The following is a 17470-nucleotide window of genomic DNA, read 5'->3' on the forward strand; positions in this document are numbered from 1 at the left end:
CGGGCGGGGCGCTGTGAGGAGCGGGGAGGGGGGTCCCGCGCCCCGGCGCGCCGGCCGGCCCGGCTCAGCCAGGATTTACCCGGCACACGCGGCGGTTCAGGGTATTATATAAAGGAGGTTACACAAGCAGGACTGTTCCGGGTTTATGTAAGGGCCACCCCGGTCTGGCGGCAGAGGGATGGACAGTGGGACGGGCAGCGGAACGGGCAGTACCGCTCGGACCTGGGGTCACTGTGAGACTGGGATGAGGAGTTCTGGGGGTCTGACAGGGCAGGGCCCCTAAGTCACACCCTCCCGCAGCCTCGCTCGCCCCAGCCATTGCAGTGGCATCTGCCCCACGGCACACTGGCTCCCTCCGGTCTCCAGGGGTCTTCCACCCTGACCAGGCTGCTCAGTTCGGGCCCTACTGGTCCACGCTGTTACCGTGGCCAGCCGGAGGAGTGCAGTGACACCTGAGGAGGTGCTGGGGCTGTGTGGCCACGGAACTTGAGGCAGGGGGGCAGTTCCCCCCCCAGCCAGCCCCAAGGAAACTGAGGCATGGGGCAGAAGCCTGCAGGTAGCAGTGCTGAACCCTCTCCCATCCCCTGTCCTCGGCTGGCAGAGCTGAGGAAAAGGGGGGAGGCTGCTGCCCTCGATGTGGGGCTGGGACTGCTCACACCGGCGCCAGCAGCTCCCCCAGCCCCCGGCATCCTCCAGCCTCTGCGCCTGCGCCCGCGCCGCTGCCGGTAACACCGTGCCCTGTTACCGTCAGCGCTCGGGCACCGAGCCAGGGCTCTCCCGCAGCTGCGCCAGCCCCGGGGGGCACCCGGCCTGCAGTGACACCCTCCAGGGCCGGCCCTGCTGCCCGGGGGTCGTTCCCACGCGCTGAGACCGCGGGCGGGTGTCGCTTGGGGCCCGGGGGCACCGTGCCAGCCAGCGGGGCCGGGGTGCGGGATCCGTAATTCAATGGGTGGCACGGGGCCAGGCTGCCAGCGCGGCCCGGAGCCCAGGCAGCCCGCGCCCCCCCGGGCACACACTTGGCTATTTTTAAGAGATTGGATCGACCTGTTTGGGCACTGAGCACTCTCCTCTGCCTCGCCGGTGACGACCCCGCACTGAACCCCTTCCCCCTTGAGCTCCTCACAGTTTGGCAGCAGGACCACCCCCACCTCCATCCCCCATCCTGGCCTCCCAGAGGGGTGGAGGGCGCAGGATCAACTAAGCAGCAGGGGCATGGGGGAGCTTTACAGGCTTCTTTCTCCTCTCTGGTGCAGTCGAGCCACTTGTTGGGTCCTGGGTTTGGAGTCTTCCCCCAAACACCCCTTGTGTGGAGCGCGGCCTGTGAGCCCGGGGCTCCCTTCGCCATTTTAGCGCGCCAGCCGGCGCAGGCGGCCGTCACATGGCGGTGAGAGCAGCGCTTGGCCCGGCCGCCCCGCGCCGAGGAGGCAGCCAAAAATCTGCTGGCGAGCTCACCCGCCCAGCCACGGGGAGCGCCGGGGGTGCCGGGCCCCGGCCCCAGCCTTGCACCCACCGCCTCCATCAGCCCGGACACGAGGGGGCAGGGAGGGGCCGGCCTGCTGCCAAACCTCCGAGCTCGGGAAAGTCCCGGGTGCTGCTCGGGCTGCTGCAGGTGGGAGCGGAGTGCCCGGTTTGGGGACAAGGTCCCCAAGGAGTCCCTCAGCAGCAGGGGTCGGTGAGGGGGCACTGGAGGTGCCGGGTCAGCGTGGTGCTGGGGGATGGTTTGGGGATACACGGATGTGGGGCCCACCTGGGCCACCCAGGGCTAGTGATGGCCCTCCCGAGTGCCCTTGGGGAACAGGGACCAGGCTGGGGTGGTTGGTGTGGGCAAAGGTCCATGTGGGCACCTCAGGACGAGTGGTGGAGGTCCCTGGGCCGGGTCAAAGGCTGTGTGGGCACCTCAGAGGCACCAGGCGAGGGCACGGCCTGGGGAGCTACCCCGAGGCCAAGCACCCCAGGACTGGGCAAGGGGGGGTCCCAGGGAGCCCTGAGGCCACGGTGGGGGGCTGTGGGGAGCCGGGCCGGCCTCAGGCTGTGACCGCCAGCCACCGTCCCGCGCCTTGGCCGGGCTCCACGCTAACCACTTCCAGAGCCGCCGCCAGATTTGTTGTTTTTAGAGGCGAGGAGGGGCCGTGTCCGGCCACGCGGTGCCCGTGGATGCGCGGGGGGGTCCCCAGCCACTCCCCCATCCCGGCTGGTTTGTGCCCCGCTCGCTCCCACCACCCACACCCCAGTACTTGGGCACGCAGCCGCTTCAAAATGGGGGAATAGAGCTAGAAAAAGAGAAATGGAGAGAAGGGAAGGAAAAAACCCTGCACCCGTCTCCAGGGGGAGTTTCTGCTCCCTAAAATGGCTGCCTGGCGGGAGCCTGGGGTGCGGGCACGGGGCGTCTGGTGGTGGTGAGCGGCATCAGGGCAGGATGCCATGGTGCTGCCAGCGTGGTGCCAGGCTGGCACGGGATGTGTGGAGGGGATGGTGGCAGCTGGGCCGTGAGACAAAATGGCTGATTTGGCATCGGCCTTGAGCAGTCCCGGGGGATGTGGGCACAGGGGGGTGTCAGGCTGGAAGGTGGCACAGCCCCACTGTCCCCATGGACAGCCTACCTGGTGGGCAGCACAACAGGGGTGTCAGGGTGAGGGGTAGCATGGAGCCCACATGGATAACTTGCCCAGCCAAGGATAACCAGTCTGGGAGCCACATGTGAGTGCAAGGGACTTGAGGGAAGAAAAAGGAGGAGAAAGACAGGGAGAAAGGGAAAAATCCCAAGGCAGGCACATGGGCTGGCAGTTGCAGCTGCGTGGTTTTGTTGGTGTTTTTGGATTGTCTCAGCCCTTTCCTGACATCTGCCAAGGCTGCCAGAGAGAAATGCCGGAGCCAGGGGGTGGGAGGAGGAGGAGGAGAATGGAGAAACAGGGGGAAGAAGGAGTATGGGGGAGAAATATGTGGCAGAAGTTATGGAGAGGCTTTGGGAGCAGCCAGGTGAGGAAGGATGCTCCTGACTGCAGGGTCTGGGCTGTGCCAGGCTGTGCCAGGGCTGCTGAGCTCAGCGTCTGAGCCAGGATATTTTTAGCCAAGAGGGAGCAGGGCTGGACAGGGCTCCAGGAGTCAGAGCAGGTGCTGTCCCAAGACCTGCTGCCCTCCAGGAGCTGAGCAGAGGCAGGACAAGGTGCCACAGGTTGTGCCATGCTGCGCTGACACTGCCTGTTGGGGCAGCACTGGGTCACAGCTGTGGCTGCAGAGAGGAGAGGAGGCAGGAGCAGGGCCAGGTGACCATCACCCAGCCCTGCCCTGGGGTTCCCCTGCTGCGGGGAGCAGTGCCCAGATCCTGCATGTGGCGCTGTCCCTGCTCCTGTCGCTGGCAGGGAGGGCAAGGGGGGCTGGTTGGTGACTGTTGCTCAGTGGCTGGGGACATGCCAGCTTGGTGGTGGCCCTGCTGTGTGGTGAGAGCTGCTGGGCAGCCTATGCCTCAGTTTCCCCCAGCATGGAAATGGAGGGGCAGTCAGCTGGTGGCAACCCTGGCTCACACTGGCACAAAGGCTGCCACTGGCATGGGGGGCTCACCCTGGGCTTTGCCTCTTGCAGATGCAGAGCAGAGCAGCAGCCCCCGGACAGGCATTGGCTCGGACCAGGAGGACAGCAAACCCATCACGCTGGGTGAGTGCAGAGGGCAGGGCTTGGGCAAAGGACAAGGGACACCCCAGACTGTCCCCAGGGTCCCTGTCATGGCAGGGGTGGGGAGCCCATGACAAAGTCATGCTGCGTGGCCCCTGCAACGAGCTGGGCATAGCCTTGGGGGCAGCAGCTGCCATGGAGGTGGGGGTGAAGCCTCAAGCCCTGCCAGCACTCTCAGCCACAGGGAAACTGAGGCACTGAGCAGGTCCAGGGCATCTTCAGCAGAGAGAACCAATTGGGGTGGTGTCTTGCTGGAGCAGGGACTGGACGCTAACGAGGGGGACAGATGGGATTTGGGGTGCCCTCAAGCATCGCCACAAGGCAGTGCAGGATGGGTGGGGTGGTCCTGTTGCCCCCTCAGCACACCCTCCTCTCTCCCACACAGATTCGACAGACTTCCAGGAAAGCTTCGTCACCTCGGGGGTGTTCAGTGTCACCGAGCTCATCCAGGTGTCCCGAAGTGAGTGTGACTGTGATGCCACAGCCCAACCCTTGGCTGCTTGGGCACAGCAGTGTCCCAACAGCCCCCCCATCCCACAGTGGGTTGGGGCTCCCCTCCCCACCGAGCCCCAGTGACCCCCCTCTCTCCCTGCAGCACCGGTGGTGACGGGCACAGGGCCAAACTTCTCCCTGGGGGAGCTGCAGGGCCACCTGGCCTATGACCTGAACCCCTCCAGCACCGGCATGAGGAGGACACTGCCCAGCACCTCCTCCAGCGGGTAGGTGCCACCGGGGCTGCGCCAGGGTGGTGCCAGGGCCAGCCCAAGCACGGCCGTGGAGAAGGCGAGGGGCAGCCAGGTCCTGCCACGGGCTGGCACTGACCCATGACAGGCTGGGAGAGCTGGGGCTGTTCAGCCTGGAGAAAACTCCAGGGAGAGCTCAGAGCCCCTTCCTATGCTTAAAGGGGCTCCAAGAGAGTTGGAGGGGAAGCTTGGACAAGGGATGGACTGCCAGGACAAGGGGGAATGGCTTCCCACTGCCAGAGGGCAGGGCTAGATGGGTTCACTTCCCTGTGAGGGTGGGCAGGCCCTGGCACAGGGTGCCCAGAGCAGCTGTGGCTGTTTCTGGATCCCTGGAAGTGTCCCAGGCCAGATTGGAAAGGGCTTGGAGCAGCCTGGGACAGTGGAAGGTGTCCCTGCCCATGGCAGGGGGTGGAATGGGATGAGCTTTAAGGTCCTTTCCAACCCAAACCATTCCATGATTCTGTGACTCTTCCCTGTCCCCAGGAGCAAACGGCACAAGTCGGGGTCCATGGAGGATGACATTGACACCAGCCCTGGGGGCGAGTACTACACCTCCTCCAACTCCCCCACCAGCAGCAGCCGCAACTGGACAGAAGACATGGAAGGGGGTAGGTGCCACCTCCTTACCAGTGTCCTGGGGCCCCCATCCTGCTCTCAGAATTCTGCAAACCACTACCATCCCATGTGACCATCTGGGCACTGTCCATGCCCCAGTGTCCCTATGGGCCTTAAGGTCAGGACACACTGGCTGTGGGGGCTGTGGTGCCACCCTCAAGTCCCCCAAAACAATCCCTGCTGCTTTTCCATGGGGCCTGTGGGGTTGCTGTCAAACCCCCCTGATGTAGGCACAGGCTTTCCATAGGTGCCCAGGTGTGGCTGTGGCCTCCCACTTTGGGTAGGGCTCTGTGGGGACTGTGGTGTTGCTACAGGGACCCCCACTTCAACACGGGTTCTCTCTGTAGGGCCACCCCAGCCTCCAGCCCCATGCCTGCTCTGGCAGCCCCACACCAGTCTCTCCCAGCCCCAAGTCAGCTCCCCCAGCCCCACATCACTGTGGACAGCTTTCTGGCTTGGTGGTTTTTTTCCCTTTCCTGTCTAGACAAGCCCCAATTAGCTGTTCATTAAGAAAGGGGGGGCTGGGCTAATTAAAGCGATGCTGCAGGGCTGGCACAGCAGCTCCCACACCCCGAGGTGCAGGCAAAGAAGCTGCTCCTCTTCCTCTTCCCTTGTCTCTTCTCCTGCCTCCCCCAGCAGCAGGGTGGGCTACACACCACCCCCCTAGCCCTGCCAGAGCCTGGGGTGCCTGGCCAGGGGGCTGGAGGCACCAATCCTGTTGAAAGGAGGTTTGGGGGATGCAGATCCAGCCCCCAAACTGTGTCCCTTGTGTGCAGGGACTGTACCTCATCCTGCCCCATGGGGCTGGTGCAGGGGGGTCTTGGGGAAGGTGCAGCCCCCTCCCCGAAATGGTGCATGGAGGCAGGAGGGAGCTGTGCCAGGGCATCTGTCCCCTGCTGGTGGCCTGACCCGGGCAGGGGTGAGGGTGCCTGGCGGGGGGGCTCAGCCTTGGCGGCGGGGAGGGGGGCTTGGCAATCCTGTACGGGATGTTCTGGGAAATCCTCCTAACGCCTGACTGAGAAAGGGCTAAACCCATTACCAGGCCCGGGCCAAATGGCCAGAGCTAAAGCCACGGCGGCAGGGGATTAATGTGCCTGCCACCCCCCCGCTCAGCCCCATGCCCTGGGGTGGCCTCGGGGACCTGGGCAGCCACTGCTGCCAGGGTTCTCTCGGGTGGTCACCCCCATGCTGGTACCTCTCTGCCTCCCCAGGAGCTCCTGTAGCCCCCAGCCCCATGTGCCAGGGGAGGTGGGTGCCATGTAGGGGCTGCAGAGCCACAGTGGCATCTGTGAGGGCACCCACTTCTGCCACGAGGGTCGGACACACAGGCACAGAACTGTGTGCACCCGCATGCACACACCTGCAGGAGCACACGCCTGTGCACGGCTGTGCATGTACACACACAGGTACAGAGCTGTGCTGGCACATACACACATGCACACACATTCGTGCACACAGGTGTGCCCCCAGAGGTGCCCACCCTCCTGCCAGCACACACACATGCTCACAGCGCCACCCTCCCCATGCCCACCCTGACCCCGGGGGTGCCCCCTGCCCCCAGAATGAGCTCTCCCAACACTGCACTGAGATGGCAGCAGCCATGGGATTTGGGGTCCCATGGCAGGTCCTGACGTTTCACCCTGCTTTCCCCAGGCATCTCCCCCACTGTGAAGAAGACAGAGATGGACAAGTCCCCCTTCAACAGCCCATCACCCCAGGACTCCTCGCCCCGGCTGAGCAGCTTCACGCAGCACCACCGTCCCGTCATCGCTGTGCACAGTGGTGAGTGTCCTGCCAGGGAAACCGAGGCACAGAGTGAGCGCTGAGGGGTCGGGGGCTGGGGCAGCCACTAGCTAGTGACACAGGTGCGTGTCCCCTTTTGCTGTCGCCCGCAGGTATCGCCCGAAGCCCGCACCCATCGTCTGCGCTGCATTTCCCCACCACTTCCATCCTTCCCCAGACGGCCTCCACCTACTTCCCGCACACGGCCATCCGGTACCCGCCTCATCTCAACCCGCAGGACCCGCTCAAAGATCTCGTCTCGCTGGCCTGCGACCCGTCCAACCAGCAGCCCGGACCGGTAAGGACGCAGCCTTGTCCGTGGGCACCGGGGGCTGCTGCCAGCCGGGCTGCCCGAGGAGAGTCCCCTGGACCGGCGCCGCCGCCATCACCTCTGCCGCCGCACGGGGGGGTCGGGGTCTTCCGGTGGCACCGGCGGGATGTTCTCTGGGGCTGAGCTCCAGCCGTGCCGTGCGTTGGTTCGGGAGCGCTGCTGCGCCTGTTCCGTGTTGGCACCTCGTGTTTCGGCGATGGAGGTGCTGTGCCCCGGCCCAGCACGGGGCACTGCGGGTGTTGGGGTGCTGGGGCTGAGCCGTCAGCCGGTGTTGGGGTGTTGCGGGGAGCAAGGTATCTGCCAAGGGTGTGTGACCATCTCCTGGAGTCACTGTCTGCCAGCGTGTCCGGGAGAGTGATGGGCTTGACATGCCCCATCCACCTGCAGAGCCCACGGGTGACCCATCAGCTCCTCTGGAGCTGTACCCGTGTCCTCAGTGTCCCAGCACAGAGCCACACTATACTGCTGTGGGCCTTCCCTTGCCACAGTGCCCTGCACCCCCATGCACCCAGTGCACCCCACAGACGTGGAACCCCACACAGCCATCACCCCACACCCCGTGCCCCCATCACCAATCTCTGTAACCAGCACCATGCACATGCAGCACCCAGTGCGTGCAGCAGCCAAACCATCACCCCATACACCCAGAACCCACAACACATGACACAGCGTGCACCACCAGTGCCTTACACACCCCATGAAGGGCACCCTTCATATCCAAAGCCAGAGCCTGGGGGTGTTCCTGCTCTCATACTGTCCTGTGTCCCCCTTTGTCCTCCCAGATGCAGAACTCTTGGGGAGCCCCTTTGACCTCTGCCCACCACTTGGCTGTTTCCCCTCACCATCAGGGGCTGATGCCAGGGTGAGGAACATGGCCACTGTTCCCCTGAGCAGTGGCTCAGTGCTGGGCTGATGGACACCAGATCAGGAGCAACGGCCAGGTTGGGCAGGGAGCACTGGTGCAGGAGCCTTTGGAGGCTCTGGGTGTCCCTACCCCTCCAGGGACTGCTTCAGAGACCCTCCTGTCACTGTAGAGAGGGGTCCCAGCTGCAGCGTGCGCCACTCTGGGTCATGGTCCCCGCAGAGCATGGCCTCCACAGCCCCCCAAACCCTCCTGTCCCGCCGTCATTTTGTGCCTGCTGCCAGCGCCGACCGTTCAGGGCTGCTCTGAGACCCACCAAACTCATGTCTGCAGTGAGGGACACCCCGTGCCTGTGCCGAGGGTGTCCCCGGGGCTCCCCAGCCATGCTGGTGTGCGCGTGCATCCTAATGGCTTGTGCTGTTTGTTTTTTGTCTGTGTTGTCCCCAGTTAAATGGAAGTGGTCAAGTGAAAGTGCCCAGCCACTACCTGCCCACGCAGATGCTGGCGCCGCCACCTCCCCCCGGCATGCCCCGCTTGGCCGTCTCTCCTGACACCAAATCCACCACGACAACTTCCGAGGGAGGGACGACCTCGCCGACATCACCCAGTAAGCACCCGCGGCGCCCACCCTGCTCCCCGGCCCGGCTGGCCCCCTCCTCTCACAGCCCCCCAGGGGGTCCCCCTGTCCCGGTGCTGGGGGGATGTTGGCGGAGGTGGCCTCCCCGCAGCCGGGGAGAGGGCGGCAGCTGGCACGCCATGAGTTTGCTGGGTCTCAGGCAGGTCGGAGCGGACAGGGTTTGGGCAGGTGGCCGCTGGGGCCGCTGAGCCAAGGGGTTGTGTGCTGGTCCTGGGGACCAGCTCGGGCCCCTTGTCCCTCTGAGCATGAGTGGAGCCACGGCAGGGCTCTCCAAAGCAGAGTCCTGCCCAGACCCTCGGTGTGAGCAGTGCTGTGGGGGAGGCCATGGCCTCTCCGTGTCTGTTTATCCCACCATGGTGGTGGCCGTGCTGCCGGGAATGGGGAGCAGCTGGCACGCGGGTGGCACTGGGACTAGGGACAGTGTGCCTGGTGTGTTGTGTAGGCTGTCATACTCATGCTGCCATGGGGGTTCTTGGCGCCGGGGATTCTGATCTTGTTGGGGGTGTGAGGTGACACTAGAGCAGGGACTGTGCGCGGGTCTCCCAGAGCCCTGGAAGTTTGTCAGCAAGGTGGCTGACAAATTCTTTGCCATCCCCTCCACCTCAGGGGCCATAAGTGCCTTGTCCAGGAGGGTTTTGGATGCTGGACTCAATAGCCAGAGGGGAGCTGGTGTCACCCCAGAATGGCACAGGGGTGTGTGCTGCAGTGGTGGGACACTGTGCCATCGCCACACTCTGTGAGGGGGTTGTTCCTGTTCCTTTTCCCATCCTGGTACCCCAGGTGTCTGCCATGTCTCCACACAGCCAAGCCCTACCTGATCGAGCCATTGTCCCTGGGTAATGGGCCATGGCTGATTGCAGCAGCTGGTCAGCAGGTGTGGTGATCCCATGGCATGCAGAAGCCAAAGCCTGGACAATCTGGAGGGGACAGCATGGGATAGCCTGGCTGATAAGGCATCACAGCCTTGGGGAGGGACAGAAGAGTGCAAGTTCCTGCAGGCTCAGGGCAGGATGCATTAGGAGGACACTGGCTGTCCCCAAGGGGTGCAGCTGGCTACAAATCCCCCATTCCCCTTGGCAGCACTCTGCTTCCAGCAGGGCTGAACGCAGAAGCTCAGCAGGGCTGGAAGTTCCACTGCTGGATCCCCAGCTGAGGGATGGAGGTGGCAGCAGGGTGACGTGGCCAAGTGGAACTGGTGGCTGCCATTGTTCTCGCCGTGGCAGCTCAGCTCCGGGAGCCACAGCGCAGGCACAGCCAGGGGCACCATCTGCGCCTGCACCCCGGGGCACCTCGCCCCTCCAGCCTCAGTCATCGCCCCGAAGCAGGGGTGGTACCGAGCACAGCGCCCTGGGTGCAGCACCCCTGGGCTCCATTCATCTGCCATCAGGTCACAGCCAGGGACGTCTCCTGGTCGCCAGCACCGGGTGCCAGGGAGCTCCGTCCCAGCAGTGCCAGGGAGAGGGCCGGGCCTGGCCCCTGGGGGGACAATGGCAGTGCCACCCGCAGCCCCGTTAATGAGCTCTCATTTGTTCCCCAGCCTACTCTGCACCAGGCACGCCCCCTGCGAACCGTTCCTTCGTGGGATTAGGACCAAGGGATCCTGGGAGTATCTATCAGGCACAGGTGAGAGCGGGGATGCTGCTGGGGGGACCCTCCTGCCCTCGCCCCGGGCACCCTCGCCATGGCATCACCGTGGGCATGGCCGGTGCTGGCATTGCCATTGTGGCTGTCGCTGACGTGACATTGCTGATCTGGGCTCCCCGCCGTGGTGCCCCTGACGTAGCATCACTGCTGTGGCATCACTGCCATGGCATCGCTGCTGAGGGCATTGCCACCATGGCATCACTGCCGTGGGCCTTGCCACCATGGCATCACTGCCGTGGCATTGCTGCCATGTTTATTGCTCCTGTGGGCACTACCGTGGGTATCGCCACTGTGGCATCACTGCTGTGGGACATTGCTGTTGTGGATGTAACCTCTGTGGCCATCACTGCTGTGGCCTTGCCACCATGTCTGAGGCCACGAGGAGTATCACCACAGCAGTGGCATCACCACTGTGGGCATTGCCACCACTGGCGTGGCCACTGCAGACATTGCTGTTGTGGACGTCCCTGCCATGCCATCACTGCCATGAGTGTTGCTGCTGTGGGCAGTGCCACTTGGGGCACCACTGCTGTGTACGTCACCATTGTGGGGTTATTTCCATGTGCAATGCCACCATGGGCATCACCACTATGGCGTTGCGGCTCTGGCACTGCCACTGCCAGCTTTGCTGCTGTAAGCATCACTGCCTGGCATCACTGCTGTGGCCCACGGGCATTGCTGCCGTGACATCCTCGCTACAGGCACCCGGTGCCAGGGCTTTGGGCACTGCTGGTGGCTCAGGGCCACCACGAGTCCTCCATCATAGAGGGAGGTCACTGCCGTGCTCTGGCTGCGTCCTGCCTGGCACCACCTGGCACCACACTGCCTAGGTGCCCAGAACATCCCCAAAGGAGCAGCACCAGGGCCATGGGTCCCTCTCTGTGTGGGCAGGGGCACTGCTCACCCTCGGCTGTGCCCATGGCCGCTCCGGCTGCAGCGGGAGGTCGTGTGTGCCTTTCCAGGGGCTTTCCATTAGTCCTGGATTCTGGAGCTGGCACTGGTGCTACAGGCAGTACCACAGTGCCAGGACAGGGGTGGCAGCTCCTGGGCTCACTTGTGACATGAGTGGTCTGGCCTCAGCATTCCCTGCAGGGGCAGCTGCAGTCCTGCCTGGCAGGTGACACAGATGACAGGACAAAGGAATGGGGTGTGGACGGTGCCATGTTGGGGCACCCTGGGGTGCTGTCCTGGTTGAGGGGGGTCCTCAAGGTGTGCTGTGCTGTGCTGGGGTGTGGCCTTGGGGGCTGTGAGCAGTGATACAGGGTACCTGGGGGTGCTGTGCTGTGCCAGGCTGTGAGATTTGGGAACCATGAGCTGGGACACCCAAGGGTGCTGTGCCGTTCCAGAGGAAAAACACGGGGGACCCGGCTCTGATCACAACCCCCACCCTGCCTCAGTTTCCCCATCCTGCACATGGGGTGGGCAGCACCCCAAGGGCCTTGGGTCCCTAAAGTGGAGACCTGGGGCAGCACCAGGAGAACCTTTGAGGAGCAGGGGGCCAGAGTCCCTGTCCAGAGATAGGGGTCAGAGCCACTCTCAGTCCCAGGACCCCCAGGGTCCCTGTGAATAGGTGTCCCTAGTCATGCTCCGGGAGGCTCCCCAGGGCTCGAGGATGCTCTGCCTGGGGAAACTGAGGCACGGGAGAAGGAGGTGGTGTCCCAGAAGGGGCAGCTGAGACCTGCCATGCTCTGGTCATATGTGGCGGGGCCTGGAAGGGTTAAGGGAAGCAGCGGCCCCGAGCTGTCTCGTTTCCAACGGAAACCAGACATGAGGTAATCGGGAATGAACTTGAACTTGGGGCTGGGGGGAAACAATGGGAGGGTGGCAGGGGGCCACCTCGGGGTCCCTAGCCGTGCCCCCCCTACCTGTCCCCGGGCGGCACTGGGCAGAGCCGCCCTTTGCCGTGAGGGTGCAGAGGGACCGGCCCCAGGGGAACGCGGGCGGCCGCGGTGCGGAGGACGGACAAACTCAGCGTAGGAGTGGGGACAGCAGCCCCGTGCGCCGAGCAGGGAGAGCGCAGGGACAGCGCAGGGACCGCGCAGGGACCGCGCAGGGGAAACAGGCTCGGGCTCTGGGGACCGGGACCGGCGGGAGGACGGGGCAGCTCCGGGGGCAGAGCACTAACGCGGGCCTCTCTCCTCTCTCCCGACAGTCCTGGTACCTGGGATAACCGCCGCCGTGCCGCCCCTTCGCCTCCCTTCTCCTCTGCTTTAGGCACCCCCAGAGGAACATCCCCGTCCCCGAGCACCAGGCCCAGCCTTGCGGTGACGACGGAGAGTGCGGCCTCATGACGACGACGACGACGACGACAAGTAAAACCCACACCCGAAGGAAAGAGCAAGGGAAAGGAAGAAGGAAAAGGGTCAAACTGTTTTAAAATGGAAAAAAAGAAAAAAACCCCACAAACAAAAAACAAACAAACCAACAACCCATCCCTGGAGGACCTTTCCCCCCACCCCGGCGATGCGCCAGAAAACAAAGAAACAGGAAAAAAAAGAAAAAAAAAAAAAAAAAAAAAAGAAAAAAACACTATAATTTACCCCGTGGGCCGGCGCCGCGCTGAGACCTGACACAAGCGGTGCCAGCAATGCCTCCCGGAGCGGCTGCAGGGCCGCGGCGCCGAGCCCCGCCGGCCGCTCGCCGAATATGCAAACGGCTTTGACTCTCGTTCTTGCCTCTATGTGAGTAAAAAAGATCAAAACCTTCCCCGCCGACCCCCCCGGCCCCAGACTGTCGGGGGTTCCCGGGGCTGGGTGGGGAACCCCTCCCGTGCCGCGGCCCCGCGGAGCGGGCGCGCTCGCGGTCGGGCGGGTGACGCTCCGTGCTGCGCGAGCGCCCCGGGGCCGGTGGCATCGTGCTGCGGTGGCACGGTGACGGTTGTGCGGTGGCACAGTGGTTCGAGCGGGTGGCACAGGGGGCTTGTGACCACAGATGGTGTATGGGCACGGCCAGAGATGGTCGCGGCGGCGGTGGCACCTCGGTTCCCTTGCGGACACGGTGTCGGGACGCTCCCACCTCTGCCCCAAACGCCACAGCGGCGGTGGCACCCCGATTCCATCGGGGACACGGCACGGGGACTGTCGCAGCCCGGCGGCCACCGTCGCGCCGAGGCACGGTCACCATCTCTCTGGTCGCGTTCCTCCCCCGAGCCGGCGCCGGTGTCCCCACCCGTGTCCCTGTGTCACCCGGCATGTCCTCGCGCCCGGGGGGTCCGCGGGGCTGGGGGGGAGGGGGCGTGCGTCCGTGTGTTTGAGCTATGCATTCCTGTGGACAGGTACCAGGTGGGAGGCAGGGTGCGCTCGTGTTGCACATTTTGTAGGAAATGCACTTTTAAGAGGGAATCATCAAAAAAAAAAAAAAAAAAAAAGGAAAAAGAAGAAGAGAAAAGAAAACAAAATCACAAAAAAAGGAGGAAGAGGAGGAGGAGGAGGTGGAGTCCCCGGCACCGGCTTGCCGGGACGGCTGGTTTGGGGTTTTTGGGTTCGGTGGTTTTGTTTTTTTGGGTTTGGTTTTTTTGGTTTTTTTTTTTTTTTTGGGTTTTTTTGGTTTTTTTTTTTTTTTTTTTTGGATACAAAAGGATGGAGCAAAGACGCCCGAGCGACGGCGAGGGCAGAGCCAGCCCCCCGGAGCCCCTCGGAGTCCCCAGAGTCCCCCGGCGTCCCCCGGAGCCCCCGGCCCCGCGTCAAGTGCCTGAACTGCGGCGGGGAGGGGCCCCGGCCCTCCCGGAGGAGCCCCCGGCCGGGGCAGCGCGGGAGGAAGCGCTTGGCCGTCCCCGTCCCGTGCGGGGACAGCGTGGCCGGGAAGGGGACGCAGGGACGTGGCAGTGCCTTAGAGCAGAGGAACCCCCGCGACGGCCGAGGCGAGGAGGAGGAAGAGGACGAAGGTGCCTCGAAGGTCGCCAGCGAGATGAGGAGACTGGTCCCCAAAGGATCTTCGGCCCAGGGGACACCCGAAGGGTGGTGATGGAGAGAAGCCACCGTGGGATGTCCAGGAGCTGGGGATGTCACCGAGGCCACCGTCGCCACCCGCCTGGCCCCATCCCGTGGCACCCAGAGCCGCCCCGAGGAGCGCCGGCATCGCATCCCCCATCCCACCGGCCCCTGCTTCCCCCCCGCTTCCCCCCGCTTCCCACCCCCCGGGACGGCACAACGAGACACCGGGGAAAGGGCTGACGCAGGAAATCCCGGGAGACAGAAAAATAATAAAAAAGGACAAGAAAAGGAGAAAACCCACCAAAAAAAAAAAAAGAAAAAAGAAAAGAAAAGAAAAAAAGAAAAAAAAAAGAAAAGAAAAAACAACAAAAAAAGCGCTTGGCGGAGAGGGAAACCTGTTGTTTTTTTTTAAAGATCTGAGAAAAGAAACACATTAAAAAAAAGACAAAAAGACAAAAAAAAAAAAAAAAAGACAAATAAACTGCATGGTGCTTTAACAGGATCTGGTGACCTGGCTCAACCCAGCCGCGGCTGGCTGATGCTGTGCATGGCAGACTCTTATTAACCGGCTCTACCTTCCCCTTCAGCAAAAGAGAAAAAAAAAAAAGAGGAAAAAAAACAACAAAAAAAATCTGTATAAAAGAGAAAAAAAATCCTTAAAAAAAACCACACAAGAAAAAAAAAATCCATGTTTTCCTAATTTGCACGAAATTTTATACCACATGATGTGCCTTGCCTTCGAAGCCTAAGTATTACTGGACCCGATATCAGTGCGAGGGAGTCGCTGCATGCCCGGGGCTCCCGGGGGGCCGGGGGGGCCGGGGGCCGCTGCCCCCCCCTCGCCTCCTGCATGGCTTCTTCTCGGCCGGAAAAGTCCCTTTTTCTCTCTATTCTTCTTCTTTTTTAACCGATTTTCCCCCTCAGAAACGTCTTCCAGTTGGTAATACCGATGCATCCTCTGCGCCAACACACCGGAATATGCAATAGCTGTGGGAGGGGCCGGCCGGGGGGGCGGCCGCCCCTTTGCTTTGCCTCTCTTTTCTTTGTTTTCCTTCCCTTTTGGGGGGTTTTGATTTGTTTTTTCTGCTTCCAGCAACCAAAGGCAGCGAGGCGGGAGGCGGCAGGGACCCCCGGGCCAGAGGCCCCGCAGAAGTCGGGGGGTCGCGGTGTCCGGGCGCGGCAGGACTGGCCGGGGTGTGCTGGGCTCCGTGCGGGAGGAGCGGGGCTGCAAACCCGCAGGGCCGATCCCGGGGCGGGCCAAGGCTGCCCCCGCTCCCCCTTAGGGGACCCCCACTTTTTAATTGGTTTTCAGCGGGCCGCAGGGCCGGGAGGGCTGAGCCCGGCTGCTCCCGTGACAGGAATGGAACCGTGTGAATGTAGCTGTGCCCCCCACCCCGGGCTGGTGTCGGGGGGTCACAGCCTCCCCCCACCTCCACCCCATCGGCTTCATCCCCGGGGTCCGGCCGGCGCGGCAGGGAGCGGCAGGAGGTGCCTTCTTGCCGCCTCTCCCTGCTGTGCCCGCTGCCGAGCAGGGGCCCGACACCCCCTAAAAACCCTGAATTTGCCTTAAAACCCCAGCGTTCCGCCGGCTGGAGACCCCCGAGCTCCCTGCGGCTGAGAGCTGACGCGGGTTGTGACAGCGGTGGGCGGGTGGCACCGGCATCGCTGCTGCTCGGGCATGAAGAAACGTCGTCGTCAACAGTTTTTAATTTTTGTTTGTTTGTTTTGGTTTTGTTTTTTTGTTTTCTTTTTTTTCTTTTTTTTTTTTTTGGTGTCCAAAAGTATTAGTGGGGGGTGACGGGGTGGTCGCGTCCCGCCGGGTTTCGCCCACAGTTGAGGCTGGTTTGAGGGTCCCAGACCCTCGGGGGAGCCTTGGGAGACGCTTCTTTATGCAAGGTGCAGTATTGATTTCTGCAAGGACAATGCAAGGAGGGAGTGGGGGCGGCGTCCGGGGGGGCCAAAAAAAAAAAAAAAATTAAAAAAAAAAAAAAAAAGCATTTTTAAACGGTGACAGTGACAGCGGAGGGAGGGAGCGGGGGGCACCGGGGCAGCCCCTTCGGTCAGCCCCGGGGAGGCGAGGGGCGCTGGCGCCCCTCGGGCCTGGGCCCCCCCGCCCCGAGCAAGCCCCGGAGCCCCCTGTCCCCGCGGGGGTCGTCCCCTGCCCCCTCTTTGCTGCCTCCCCACCCCGGGCCGGCTGCAAGTCCGGTCGGGCTGCGGTCGCAGCCCCCCAAAACCCGCCCTCGGCAAGAAAAGCACCTTAAACTAAATTTTAAAAGGCAAAAAAGAATCAACTCGACGCCCCCCAGCCCCTAGGGCGGCACTGGGGGGGCGTGCCGGGGCTTCCCCTTGCGGGGCCGGGAGCCCCCCGTGCCCCGGGGTCTTTGCACTGCTCCCCCGACACCCCCGGGGCCGCACCCCCGGCTCTGCCCAAAGGGAATATGCAACACCCCCGGTCCCTCCGCGGGGGAGGGGGACACCACTCATTTTTATTATTTCTATTTTTTTAATCATTCTCCCTTCTTTTTTTTTATCTTCTGGCGGCCTCGATGGCCACGGTCGGGGTGAGCTCAAAGGCGGGGTGAGCACCCCATCCCTGGGGAAGCTCTGGGGGGGTCCCCCGCAGGATGGGGATACGAGGGGGCTCCGCTCGACAATCACCACGGGGGTTTCATGCACTACAGTCTCTCCTAGAGGGTTTTTAGTCGGGCTCGTCGGCTTAAAAAATTAATTAAAATAGTCCTTGTGACCTATAAATAAAACAAATAACCTGTACATATATATATATATATATCTATATATATATATATCTCCACATATATATATATGGGGCTGCAGGGCCGGGGGAGGGCGCGGGCCCCCACACAGTTAAGGTACTTTAAGTCGCAAAGGAATATATATATATAAAATCTCATATATATATATATATATATATATATATATGTCTTGTTTGGTGGGGTTTGGGCTTTTTCTTCTTTTTTTTTATTTTGGTTTTTCTTTGGTTCTGGGTTTTTTTTGGTTTTTTTTGGTTTTTTTTTTTTTTGGGTTTTTTTGTTTTTTTTGTTTTTTTTTTTTTTTTTTTTTGGTTGTTGTTTTGTTTTGTTTTGGTTGGTTTTTTTGTACTCGGAGTTTGGAATTTGCTGCTTTCTGCCCTACCCCGGGTATCCCGCCACCGGCTGGGATGGGTGCCCCCGGTGATGGGTGCCCTGGGAGAGACCCTCTGGGTGCCCTGTGCGGTGCCCGCGGGTATCACTGTGG

At 62.3% G+C, this 17470-nt stretch overlaps 1 protein-coding gene across 4 annotated transcripts in view; it reads left to right on the plus strand.

The window, feature by feature from the left end:
• The window catches only part of NFIC (nuclear factor I C), a 38112-nt gene extending 25299 nt beyond the window's left edge, over positions 1–12813 (plus strand). For 2 of the 4 annotated variants that reach the window (XM_041422558.1, XM_041422549.1), the window contains exons 3-11: positions 3580–3651; positions 4055–4129; positions 4265–4388; positions 4896–5020; positions 6681–6809; positions 6923–7107; positions 8450–8609; positions 10177–10262; positions 12436–12813. In XM_041422558.1, the coding sequence (XP_041278492.1) occupies positions 3580–3651; positions 4055–4129; positions 4265–4388; positions 4896–5020; positions 6681–6809; positions 6923–7107; positions 8450–8609; positions 10177–10262; positions 12436–12453 (974 nt within the window). In that variant the 3' untranslated portion in view covers positions 12454–12813. The remainder of the gene's footprint in view (positions 1–3579; positions 3652–4054; positions 4130–4264; positions 4389–4895; positions 5021–6680; positions 6810–6922; positions 7108–8449; positions 8610–10176; positions 10263–12435) is intronic. The other 2 variants (XM_041422567.1, XM_041422578.1) reach the window with 2 other exon arrangements.
• The last annotated feature ends 4657 nt before the right edge of the window (positions 12814–17470 follow it).

This window comes from Onychostruthus taczanowskii, unplaced genomic scaffold, assembly GCF_017590055.1.
Source record: "Onychostruthus taczanowskii isolate IOZ18803 unplaced genomic scaffold, ASM1759005v1 scaffold110, whole genome shotgun sequence".
Classification (NCBI taxonomy): domain Eukaryota; kingdom Metazoa; phylum Chordata; class Aves; order Passeriformes; family Passeridae; genus Onychostruthus; species Onychostruthus taczanowskii.